Below are 14091 nucleotides of genomic sequence, written 5' to 3'. Positions count from 1 at the left end.
CACTTTAATTTAGTGTTGTTTTGATATGTCATCTTAGTGACATCATGCACAAAAGTGCACTTTATTTGTTTAAAACTATTTTAGTGGCATTCTGTACAAAAAGTGCACTTTAATTTAGTGTTGTTTTGATATGTCATCTTAGTGACATCATGCACAAAAGTGAACTTTATTTGTTTAAAACTATTTTAGTGGCATTCTGTACAAAAAGTGCACTTTAATTTAGTGTTGTTTTGATATGTCATCTTAGTGACATCATGCACAAAAGTGCACTTTATTTGTTTTAAACTATTGTAGTGGCGTTCTGTACAAAAAGTGCACTTTAATTTAGTGTTGTTTTGATATGTCATCTTAGTGACATCATGCACAAAAGTGCACTAATAGCTTGTTTTAAAATGTCTCTGACAATCTTGCACTTTCTGTTTTAGAAATGACATGAATGTTTGTGCCACTGTGCCAATAACTGTTTCATAAATACACTTTTAGTTGTGATTTCCCTCTCTGCATGAAAGTTTAAAAGTAGCATATATGAATGCAGTATGAAGAAGAATGTTTGAATGTAGACACATAGAATCATCATACTGCTGTCATTATATGCATCAAGTGTTCATTCAGGGCTAAGGCAAACTATGGAGATATATATGGTGTATCGTGACATGGCCTAAAAATATTGAGTAATCAAAAAAAAAGGCTGTATCGCCCAGCCCTACAGTACCTACAAGTGAGGCATTATGATGCAATACGTATGTAAAACTAGCCTAAATAGCATGTTAGCATCGATCGGCGTGCACTCCACACGAGTCGAGGACATCAACAAAGTTCATTCACGCACATCATGAAGAGATTGATGGACAAAATGAGACAAATAATGAGTGGCATAAAATATGTCTTTCTCTTGAAGATACATGTAAACAAACTACGGTGAGTTCAAGGACCACCAAAATTAGTAGGACAAAAACAGCGCTCGTCAAATACTCTCACCAGAGAATCATGACCCTCTAAAGGCTTAGAGGCCACATGCGTGGACATCACCTTTTAGCTCTTATTTCCAAAATTGTGAACACAACTGAACTGGGGTCTTACGGCCACTTATGTGGACACTTATACTGCCATCTGGTGGTGTCAGAAGAGTATAACATACAATGGAATTTGGAAGAAAAAAAGTGTAAAAATAATAATGAGCATGTCACTAAACATGAAAAGTTAAAGTAGCAATTATTGTCACACACACTCTTGGTGTGGCAAAATTATTCTCTGCATTTGACCCATCACCCTTGATCACCCCCTGGGAGGTGAGGGGAGCAGTGGGCAGCAGCGGTGCCACGCCCGGGAATCATTTTTGGTGATTTAACCCCCAATTCCAAGCCTTGATGCTGAGTGCCAAGCAGGGACGTAATGGCTCCCATTTTTATAGTCTTTGGTATGACTCGGCTGGGGTTTGAACTCACGACCTAACCATCTCAGGGAGGACACTCTAACCACTAGGAAGTACACATTTGTGTGCTTATGGACCAAGTTGACTACAAAGGACAAGCAGACTATTAAACATCATTGATGAAAACAACACAATGTACATCCATATTAAACATCATTGATGAAAACAACACAATGTACATCCATATTAAACATCATTGATGAAAACAACACAATGTACATCCATATTAAACATCATGGATGAAAACAACACAATGTACATCCACTTCCAGATGTATGCATGCCAGTGCTTCTCAATTATTTGTAATGCCCATAGGGGACAGACAATTTTCATGCCCCCCCCCCATTATTGATTTCAAATATTTACTGTCATGCCCACTCCAGAGGACAGCCATTTCTCACCCCCCCCCCTAAAAAAAATACTATTGAGCTCTATTAAGTTGTCATGCCCCTTTTAGACGACATACATTTCTCACGCCCCCCATCCACATCGAAATACTATTGACCTACATTATTTTGTCATGCACCCCTCATTACATTTCTCACGCCCCCTTCAATCAAAATACTATTAAGCTCCACTATTTTGTCATGCACCCTCTAGACGACATACATTTCTCACGCCCCCCTTAAATCGAAATACTATTGAGCTCCATTATTTTGTCATGCTACCTCCAGAGGACAGAAATTTCTCACGCCCCCCCCTAAAAAAAATACTATTGAGCTCTATTAAGTTGTCATGCCCCTTTTAGACGACATACATTTCTCACGCCCCCTTCAATCAAAATACTATTGAGCTCCATTATTTTGTCATGCACCCTCTAGACAGACATTTCTCACGCCCCCTTAAGTCGAAATACTATTGAGCTCCATTATTTTGTCATGCTACCTCCAGACAGCCATTTCTCACGCCCCCCCCTAAAAAAAATACTATTGAGCTCTATTAAGTTGTCATGCCCCTTTTAGACGACATACATTTCTCACGCCCCCCATCCACATCGAAATACTATTGACCTACATTATTTTGTCATGCACCCCTCATTACATTTCTCACGCCCCCTTCAATCAAAATACTATTAAGCTCCACTATTTTGTCATGCACCCTCTAGACGACATACATTTCTCACGCCCCCCCTTAAATCGAAATACTATTGAGCTCCATTATTTTGTCATGCTACCTCCAGAGGACAGAAATTTCTCACGCCCCCCCCTAAAAAAAATACTATTGAGCTCTATTAAGTTGTCATGCCCCTTTTAGACGACATACATTTCTCTCGCCCCCTTCAATCAAAATACTATTGAGCTCCATTATTTTGTCATGCACCCTCTAGACAGACATTTCTCATGCCCCCTTAAGTCGAAATACTATTGAGCTCCATTATTTTGTCATGCTACCTCCAGAGGACAGCCATTTCTCACGCCCCCCCTAAAAAAAATACTATTGAGCTCTATTAAGTTGTCATGCCCCTTTTAGACGACATACATTTCTCACGCCCCCCTTCAATCAAAATACTATTGAGCTACATTATTTTGTCATGCACCCTCTAGACGACATACATTTCTCACGCCCCCTTCAATCAAAATACTATTGAGCTACATTATTTTGTCATGCACCCTCTAGGGGACATAAATTTCTCACGCCCCCTTCAATCAAAATACTATTGAGCTACATTATTTTGTCATGCACCCTTTAGACGACATACATTTTTCATGCCCCCCTTAAATCGAAATACTATTGAGCTACATTATTTTGTCATGCACCCTCTAGGGGACATACATTTCTCACGCCCCCTTCAATCAAAATACTATTGAGCTACATTATTTTGTCATGCACCCTCTAGGGGACATACATTTCTCACGCCCCCTTCAATCAAAATACTATTGAGCTACATTATTTTGTCATGCACCCTCTAGGGGACATACATTTCTCACGCCCCCTTCAATCAAAATACTATTGAGCTACATTATTTTGTCATGCACCCTCTAGGGGACATACATTTCTCACACCCCCTTCAATCAAAATACTATTGAGCTACATTATTTTGTCATGCACCCTCTAGACGACATACATTTCTCACGCCCCCTTCAATCGAAATACTATTGAGCTCCATTATTTTGTCATGCACCCTATAGGGGACATACATTTTTCACGCCCCCTCCCCCCCAATCAAAATACTATCAGCTCCATTGTGTACTGGCCAGCCCCCTCCAGGGTAGAGACATTTTTAATAAAAGAAAGATTGATGTGAAATCCAATTATTGGAGAAGCTCTGATCAGTGTGCACACTCACATTAGCAGTCAGGAGGCCCTGTTGCCCTCGATGTACTTGGAGTGCTCTCTCTGTTTTGAGCTGTGTGTCCAAGTGTGCTACATTTCTAAAAACCAAGTCGCCTTCCCGACAGGACGACCCCAAGAAGCAGGAGGACCAGGCCAAGTCGCCCCCGCCCAAGGAAGAGGGCGCCATGAACATCCTCAACTGTCATTCGCCCAAACACGAGAACAACCGGCCGACCTCCGTGGTCCACGACCATAGCCAGGCCCCCAACAGCACAGACGACAACACGGAGGTAAACATGCTCCACAACAACTTGGTATAAAGTCCCGGTGGAGCCCCCAGAAGAGCACACACACACACACACACACACACAGGTGTGTCCAGTCAGGCCTGATGTTAAAGTAAGCACAGCATTGAAGGATAGCACATGTTTACAATGATGTTTACAATAGTGGCGCCGCCTGCTTTCTTTCCTCCCTCCCGCCGACTCACCACGGACTTTTCCTCGCTTCCGACGCCCTGCCTTGGTCTTTCACGGCCAAAGAACGCCCGCCATTGTCTCCCGTTCTGTCCCCCTCTCTGCCTGCCCCCCCTTACTGTCTCGCTCTCCGCCCGCATGCATCGGTGTTATCAAAGTGTCTGAAAATAATGAAGAAAAAAAAAAGATGTGGAATTAAAGTGGAAGTGTACTCGCAACTTTTTCCATGTTGGGCATTGCTAATGATAAGTGTGTAGACGTGTTTGCTTGGATATTGGAGTCTCTATACTGTACTACACACACTGTGTCTTGCTTCTCTGTCTCATTTCTAATACTTTTATGTACTTGAGGTTCTTTTCTACTTTTTGGGCTCTTAATGGAGGATTCTCGTTAACAGTGGTGGGAATAAATCTTTTTTCATTTTCTTCAACTCGCGCCTGTGAGCTCTACTTCCCCCCTCTGGTGTGTCTCTTTTTTTTGTGTCCGCATGTCTGCTGCTCACGAAGCTAACGGCCGCCCAGCTGCTCCCTCGCTAATAATAACTGAACGCTCCACTGACCCCGCTTTTGTGCTACAGTAGGCTGCTCGCACACGCACTTACACACACACACACACACACACACACGCACACACACACACACACACAGGGAAAATGTCCATTCAGCACCATGGACAGCCACCCTTGCGCATTACAACGGCATTAGAGGAGGATGTACATGCCATACAGTGGTACCTGCACCTCGGTTTTACCTAATAGTTGGATCAAATGGTCCGACAAATAATAAAGTACCTTATTTTTAGTGAAGTTAATTATATTTATATAGCACTTTTCTCTAGTGCTTACCGACCTCAAAGCTGATGAAATGATAAGTGTGACCAGTAGATGGCAGTCACACATAAGAGATACGTGTAGACTACAATATGATGGCAGTCATACATAATATATACGTGTAGACTACAATATGATGGCAGTCATACATAATATATACTTGTAGACTGCAATACGATGGCAGTCATACATAAGATATACTTGTAGACTGCAATACGATGGCAGTCACACATAAGAGATACGTGTAGACTGCAATACGATGGCAGTCATACATAATATATACTTGTAGACTGCAATACGATGGCAGTCATACATAAGATATACTTGTAGACTGCAATACGATGGCAGTCACACATAAGAGATACGTGTAGACTGCAATACGATTGCAGTCACACATAAGAGATACGTGTAGACTGCAATATGATGGCAGTCATACATAAGATATACTTGTAGACTGCAATACAATGGCAGTCATACATAAGATATACTTGTAGACTGCAATACGATGGCAGTCACACGTAAGAGATACGTGTAGACTGCAATATGATGGCAGTCATACATAAGATATACTTGTAGACTGCAATATGATGGCAGTCATACATAATATATACTTGTAGACTGCAATATGATGGCAGTCACACATAAGAGATACTTGTAGACTGCAATATGATTGCAGTCACACATAAAAGATACGTGTAGACTGCAATACGATGGCTGTCACACATAAGAGATACGTGTAGACTGCAATACAATGGCAGTCACACATAAGAGATACGTGTAGACTGCAATATGATTGCAGTCACACATAAGAAATACGTGTAGACTGCAATACGATGGCAGTCACACATAAGAAATACGTGTAGACTGCAATACGATGGCAGTCACACATAAGAGATATGTGTAGACTGCAATATGATGGCAGTCACACATAAGAGATACGTGTAGACTGCAATATGATGGCAGTCACACATAAGAGATACGTGTAGACTGCAATATGATGGCAGTCACACATAAGAGATACGTGTAGACTGCAATACGATTGCAGTCACACATAAGAAATACGTGTAGACTGCAATACGATGGCAGTCACACATAAGAGATATGTGTAGACTGCAATATGATGGCAGTCACACATAAGAGATACGTGTAGACTGCAATACGATGGCAGTCACACATAAGAGATACGTGTAGACTGCAATACGATGGCAGTCACATATAAGAGATACGTGTAGACTGCAATATGATTGCAGTCACACATAAGAGATACGTGTAGACTGCAATATGATGGCAGTCACACATAAGATATACTTGTAGACTGCAATACGATGGCAGTCACACATAAGAGATACGTGTAGACTGCAATACGATTGCAGTCACACATAAGAGATACGTGTAGACTGCAATATGATGGCAGTCATACATAAGATATACTTGTAGACTGCAATATGATGGCAGTCATACATAATATATACTTGTAGACTGCAATATGATGGCAGTCACACATAAGAGATACTTGTAGACTGCAATATGATTGCAGTCACACATAAAAGATACGTGTAGACTGCAATACGATGGCTGTCACACATAAGAGATACGTGTAGACTGCAATACAATGGCAGTCACACATAAGAGATACGTGTAGACTGCAATATGATTGCAGTCACACATAAGAGATATGTGTAGACTGCAATACGATGGCAGTCACACATAAGAGATACGTGTAGACTGCAATACGATGGCTGTCACACATAAGAGATACGTGTAGACTGCAATACGATGGCAGTCACACATAAGAAATACGTGTAGACTGCAATACGATGGCAGTCACACATAAGAAATACGTGTAGACTGCAATACGATGGCAGTCACACATAAGAGATACGTGTAGACTGCAATACGATGGCAGTCACACATAAGAAATACGTGTAGACTGCAATACGATGGCAGTCACACATAAGAGATATGTGTAGACTGCAATATGATGGCAGTCACACATAAGAGATACGTGTAGACTGCAATATGATGGCAGTCACACATAAGAGATACGTGTAGACTGCAATATGATGGCAGTCACACATAAGAGATACGTGTAGACTGCAATACGATTGCAGTCACACATAAGAAATACGTGTAGACTGCAATACGATGGCAGTCACACATAAGAGATATGTGTAGACTGCAATATGATGGCAGTCACACATAAGAGATACGTGTAGACTGCAATACGATGGCAGTCACACATAAGAGATACGTGTAGACTGCAATACGATGGCAGTCACATATAAGAGATACGTGTAGACTGCAATATGATTGCAGTCACACATAAGAGATACGTGTAGACTGCAATATGATGGCAGTCACACATAAGATATACTTGTAGACTGCAATACGATGGCAGTCACACATAAGAGATACGTGTAGACTGCAATACGATTGCAGTCACACATAAGAAATACGTGTAGACTGCAATACGATGGCAGTCACACATAAGAGACATGTGTAGACTGCAATATGATGGCAGTCACACATAAGAGATACGTGTAGACTGCAATACGATGGCAGTCACACATAAGAGATACGTGTAAACTGCAATACGATGGCAGTCACACATAAGAGATAAGTGTAGACTGCAATACGATGGCAGTCACATATAAGAGATACGTGTAGACTGCAATATGATTGCAGTCACACATAAGAGATACGTGTAGACTGCAATATGATTGCAGTCACACATAAGAGATACGTGTAGACTGCAATATGATGGCAGTCATACATAAGAAATACTTGTAGACTGCAATATGATGGCAGTCATACATAAGAGATACTTGTAGACTGCAATACGATGGCAGTCACACATAAGAGATACGTGTAGACTGCAATATGATGGCAGTCACACATAAGAGATACGTGTAGACTGCAATACGATGGCAGTCACACATAAGAGATATGTGTAGACTGCAATACGATGGCAGTCACACATAAGAGACATGTGTAGACTGCAATATGATGGCAGTCACACATAAGAGATACGTGTAGACTGCAATACGATGGCAGTCACACATAAGAGATATGTGTAGACTGCAATACGATGGCAGTCACACATAAGAGACATGTGTAGACTGCAATATGATGGCAGTCACACATAAGAGATACGTGTGGACTGCAATACGATTGCAGTCACACATAAGAGATACGTGTAGACTGCAATACGATGGCAGTCACACATAAGAGATACGTGTAAACTGCAATACGATGGCAGTCACACATAAGAGATAAGTGTAGACTGCAATACGATGGCAGTCACATATAAGAGATACGTGTAGACTGCAATATGATTGCAGTCACACATAAGAGATACGTGTAGACTGCAATATGATTGCAGTCACACATAAGAGATACGTGTAGACTGCAATATGATGGCAGTCATACATAAGAAATACTTGTAGACTGCAATATGATGGCAGTCATACATAAGAGATACTTGTAGACTGCAATACGATGGCAGTCACACATAAGAGATACGTGTAGACTGCAATATGATGGCAGTCACACATAAGAGATACGTGTAGACTGCAATACGATGGCAGTCACACATAAGAGATATGTGTAGACTGCAATACGATGGCAGTCACACATAAGAGACATGTGTAGACTGCAATATGATGGCAGTCACACATAAGAGATACGTGTAGACTGCAATACGATGGCAGTCACACATAAGAGATATGTGTAGACTGCAATACGATGGCAGTCACACATAAGAGACATGTGTAGACTGCAATACGATGGCAGTCACACATAAGAGATACGTGTGGACTGCAATACGATTGCAGTCACACATAAGAGATACGTGTAGACTGCAATACGATGGCAGTCACACATAAGAGATACGTGTAGACTGCAATACGATGGCAGTCACATATAAGAGATACGTGTAGACTGCAATACAATGGCAGTCACACATAAGAGATACGTGTAGACTGCAATACGATTGCAGTCACATAAGAAATACGTGTAGACTGCAATACGATGGCAGTCACACATAAGAGACATGTGTAGACTGCAATATGATGGCAGTCACATATAAGAGATACGTGTAGACTGCAATACAATGGCAGTCACACATAAGAGATACGTGTAGACTGCAATACGATTGCAGTCACACATAAGAAATACGTGTAGACTGCAATACGATGGCAGTCACACATAAGAGACATGTGTAGACTGCAATATGATGGCAGTCACACATAAGAGATATGTGTAGACTGCAATATGATGGCAGTCACACATAAGAGATACGTGTGGACTGCAATACGATTGCAGTCACACATAAGAGATACGTGTAGACTGCAATACGATGGCAGTCACACATAAGAGACATGTGTAGACTGCAATATGATGGCAGTCACATATAAGAGATACGTGTAGACTGCAATATGATGGCAGTCACACATAAGAGATACGTGTAGACTGCAATACGATGGCAGTCACACATAAGAGATACATGTAGACTGCAATACGATGGCAGTCACACATAAGAAATACGTGTAGACTGCAATACGATGGCAGTCACACATAAGAGATACGTGTAGACTGCAATACGATGGCAGTCACACATAAGAGATATGTGTAGACTGCAATATGATTGCAGTCACACAAGAAATACGTGTAGACTGCAATATGATGGCAGTCACACATAAGAAATACGTGTAGACTGCAATACGATGGCCGTCACACATAAGAGATACGTGTAGACTGCAATATGATGGCAGTCACACATAAGAGATACGTGTAGACTGCAATACGATTTTGCAGTCACACATAAGAGATACGTGTAGACTGCAATACGATGGCAGTCACACATAAGAAATACGTGTAGACTGCAATACGATGGCAGTCACACATAAGAGATACGTGTAGACTGCAATATGATGGCAGTCACACATAAGAGATACGTGTAGACTGCAATACGATGGCAGTCACACATAAGAGATATGTGTAGACTGCAATATGATGGCAGTCACACATAAGAGATACGTGTAGACTGCAATATGATGGCAGTCACACATAAGAGATACGTGTACACTGCAATATGATGGCAGTCACACATAAGATACGTGTAGACTGCAATATTACTCAAGTAAACAACACCAACATCTTTTGTTACATTGAAAATATAGAATAACGCATATGCGGTTGTGTAAATATACCAGAATATAGAAATGATGCAAATTTCCCAAAGATAAAACCAGTTGATCGTAACAGCACAATACCATTTAAAATAGATAATGACACAGTTCAACTGAAATGGGTTCAAATGTTTCGCTATTCAAACCACACATTGCTTCTCCATTGCTTTCTTTGGACTGGTAATGAGCTAAAAAAAAATAACAATATACCTGCCGCGGAACGGGGTGTGCCAGGATCGGCCTCGGAGACAGGGACAGGTGAGTGGATGGCCCAGGTGGGCCTTGTTATCCAACCTGTCGCCTTTATTAGCAGCAGCCGGGCTTGATTGATTGATTAATTCATTGATACTTTTATTAGTAGATTGCACAGTACAGCACATACTCCGTACAATTGACAACTAAATGGTAACACCCGAATAGTTTTTCAACTTTTTTAAGTCGGGGTCCACGTTAATCAATTCATGGTAAGACAGTTTGTTGGAGCTTGTTGGCCCCTTTGCCTAATCACAACAATCAATCAATCATCAATCAATGTTTATTTATATAGCCCTAAATCACGAGTGTCTCAAAGGGCTGCACAAGCCACAACGACATCCTCGGTTCAGAGCCCACATAGGCGGGCCAAAGGGTGGTTATTTTGATGAAAATATAAATATTGTGATCAATTATATTAGAATACAAAACATGTTTTCAGTTATTTCACCTTTTTTTTTTGTTAAGCACACAACTCCACATGGTTTCATTCATAGTTTTGATGTGACAATCTACAATTTAAATAGTCATGAAAATAAAGAACACGCATTGAATGAGAAGGTGTGTACGGTTTGTCAGTTGAAAAGCTCGTACAAATGAAGCAAATCGAGGTTCCACTGCATATTGTTGCCAGTGACAGAGCAGGAAGGGGCTAAAATGTCATTGATATTTTAAAATGAGCGTCTTCATCTGATACACCTAAAAACTGGTCTGAATTGAAGAAACGTAAACTACTCGAGCTATCCCATCCATCCATACATCCATCTTCTTCCGCTTATCCGAGGTCAGGTTACAGGAGACATAGTCTTCCCAACGTGTCCTGGGTCTTCCCCGTGGCCTCCTACTGGTCGGACACGACCTAAACACCTCCCTAGTGACCAGATGCCCGAACCACCTCATCTGGCTCCTCTCCATGTGGAGGAGCAGAGGCTTTACTTTGAGTTCCTCCCGGATGACAGAGCTTCTCACCCTATCTCTAAGGGAGAGACCCAAACTCATTTGGGCCGCTTGTACCCGTGATCTTATCCTTTCGGTCATGACCCAAAGCTCATGACCACAGGTGAGGATGGGAACGTAGATCGACCGGTAAATTGAGAGCTTTGCCTTCCGGCTCAGCTCCTTCTTCACCACAACAGATTGATACGGCGTCCACAGTACTGAAGACACCACCTGTCCATCTCACCATCCACTCTTCCCTCACTCGTGAACAAGATTCCTAGGTACTAGAACTCCTCCACTTGGGGCAGGGTCTCCTCCCCAACCCGGAGATGGCACTCCACCCTTTCCCGGGCGAGAACCATGGACTCGGACTTGGAGGTGCTGATTCCCATCCCGGTCGCTTCACACTCGGCTGCGAACCGATCCAGTGAGAGCTGAAGATCCTGGCCAGATGAAGCCATCAGGACCACATCATCTGCAAAAAGCAGAGACCTGATCCTGCGGCCACCAAACCGGATCCCCTCAACGCTTTCACTGCGTCTAGAAATTCTGTCCATAAAAGTTCTGAACAGAATCTGTTCGAGCTCTCCGTTTTGATTTAATTTGTGTGATTAATGTCTCAAAAGTCAATATTTGTGCAAGGTGGACACACTTTTTCTGCAGGCCAGCTACTTTTCAGTTGAGCAAGTGGAGGGGATCTACCTCATTCAGATATATCATTTATATTCATTTATTTATGAAAGAGAGGTTTTTGTTAACAAGTTAAAGGTGTAGTTTAACTACGATCAAAGTATTAAGACAGGACGTCGAAATGTGTAAATAAAGTTGTACTTTATATAAGAAAAAATGTGGGGATACAAACGGTACAAAACAATCCTTATATCTTGTTATCTGTCATTCATTCATCACGCTCAGTCTCATCAACCACAATGCACCTGCTCCCGCTCCTTTCATTACATCCAGTTTGCCGCAATGCATTGTGGAACATGTAGTATTTTAGTTAACCCTTTCTTAGGCTATAACATAGAAAACAAATCAATCCAGTATCAGCGTTTCTCAAATAATCAATATCAAATACATATATATAAATCAAATCAATTCACTTTTAACTCTTTTTAGCTGTAAATAATAACAGATCAATTTATCAGCAATAAATCTAGCATGCAAATTATGGAATGACCATCACACATGAACTATATAACCCAGAAGTTACAACAAAAGGTGTTTAATGATAATACAAGCATGTTTATTCCTTTCTTTATGTATATATATAAGTTGGTGTATGACCTGATTCTGATGACTTGCATTGATTGGCTTCACGGTGGCAGAGGGGTTAGTGCGTCTGCCTCACAATACGAAGGTCCTGCAATCCTGGGTTCAAATCCAGGCTCGGGACCTTTCTGTGTGGAGTTTGCATGTTCTCCCCGTGAATGCGTGGGTTCCCTCCGGGTACTCCGGCTTCCTCCCACTTCCAAAGACATGCACCTGGGGATAGGTTGATTGGCAACACTAAATTGGCCCTAGTGTGTGAATGTGAGTGTGAATGTTGTCTGTCTATCTGTGTTGGCCCTGCGATGAGGTGGCGACTTGTCCAGGGTGTACCCCGCCTTCCGCCCGATTGTAGCTGAGATAGGCGCCAGCGCCCCCCGCGACCCCGAAAGGGACTAAGCGGTAGAAAATGGATGGATGGATGGATGGAATCAGACAGTAGTGATGATAACGTCCACATTTTCAAAGAGAGGACAAAAAAAAAAGTCCTCCTTTCTGTCCAATACCACTTGCTTTTTGCCATCTTATTTGTCCATGCTCCTTTTTTATACACTTTACAAGAAATACATTGGCGGCAAACTCCGTAGCTTGCTCTCAGGGCTGGGCGATATCTTGTTATTCTCGATATACCGCAGGTTTGTCTCTGTGCGATATAGAAAACGACTATATGGTGATAATGGAGTATACGTTCTCACACAGTTGCTTTTAGCTGCGGGCATTACACTACAGGCTCTTCTCACTCTTTCTTGTCTCTCCTACTCACAGAGACATAAAACAAGCGCACCTTCTTACATACGTCACATACTGTAGCTGCATGGCTAACATTAGCTGCTAGACTTAGTTGTGATTTCCTTCTCTGCATGAAAGTTTAAAAGTAGCATATATGAATGCAGTATGAAGAAGAATGTTTGAATGTAGACACATAGAATCATCATACTGCTGTCATTATATGCATCAAGTGTTCATTCTAAGGCAAAATATGGAGATATATATGGTGTATCGTGACATGGCCTAAAAATATGGAGATATTAATAAAAGGTCATATCGCCCAGCCCTAATCTCTAGATTTCTGAGACTCTTATTTTGTTAGCGCAGGCAGGATGAAGCAGTGCTTTTATTGTGAAGGCAGGAATTGTGCAGCCGGTCTTGAGAGTATTGATGAGTCTGTTGAAATAAAAAGCGTTTCTCACCTTCCTGTCGATCCTTTTTTCTTAATAATGACCTGGCAGCAGAAACACATTGGCAGCAAACTCCGTAGCTTGCCGGCTTGTGCGCCGGCTTTCTGAGCCTCTTATTTTGTTAGCGAAGGCAGGATGAAGCAGGGCTTTTATTGCGAAGATAGGAACTGTGCAGGAGTTTTGACGTCAGGTACGGCGCGAAATAAAAAGTGTTTCTCGCCTGCCTGTCGGTCGTTTTTTCTTAATAATGATC

General features: G+C 41.7%; 1 protein-coding gene and 1 long non-coding RNA gene across 5 annotated transcripts in view; one reads left to right on the top strand and one right to left on the bottom strand.

Moving 5' to 3' along the window:
* The window catches only part of LOC133540196 (uncharacterized), a 36601-nt gene that overhangs the window by 6139 nt on the left and 16371 nt on the right, over positions 1-14091 (bottom strand). The gene's annotated exons all lie outside the window — the stretch shown is intronic.
* Positions 1-14091, top strand: part of cspg5b (chondroitin sulfate proteoglycan 5b) — a 50155-nt gene that overhangs the window by 30130 nt on the left and 5934 nt on the right. For all 4 annotated transcript variants that reach the window (XM_061882769.1, XM_061882767.1, XM_061882771.1 and 1 more), the window contains one exon: positions 3832-3996. In XM_061882769.1, the coding sequence (XP_061738753.1) occupies positions 3832-3996 (165 nt within the window). The remainder of the gene's footprint in view (positions 1-3831; positions 3997-14091) is intronic.

The sequence above is a fragment of the Nerophis ophidion genome, linkage group LG21 (genome assembly GCF_033978795.1).
Source record: "Nerophis ophidion isolate RoL-2023_Sa linkage group LG21, RoL_Noph_v1.0, whole genome shotgun sequence".
Taxonomy (NCBI): domain Eukaryota; kingdom Metazoa; phylum Chordata; class Actinopteri; order Syngnathiformes; family Syngnathidae; genus Nerophis; species Nerophis ophidion.
The sequence above is the reverse complement of the archived record's forward strand: the minus strand, read 5'-3'. Positions and strand labels throughout refer to the sequence as shown.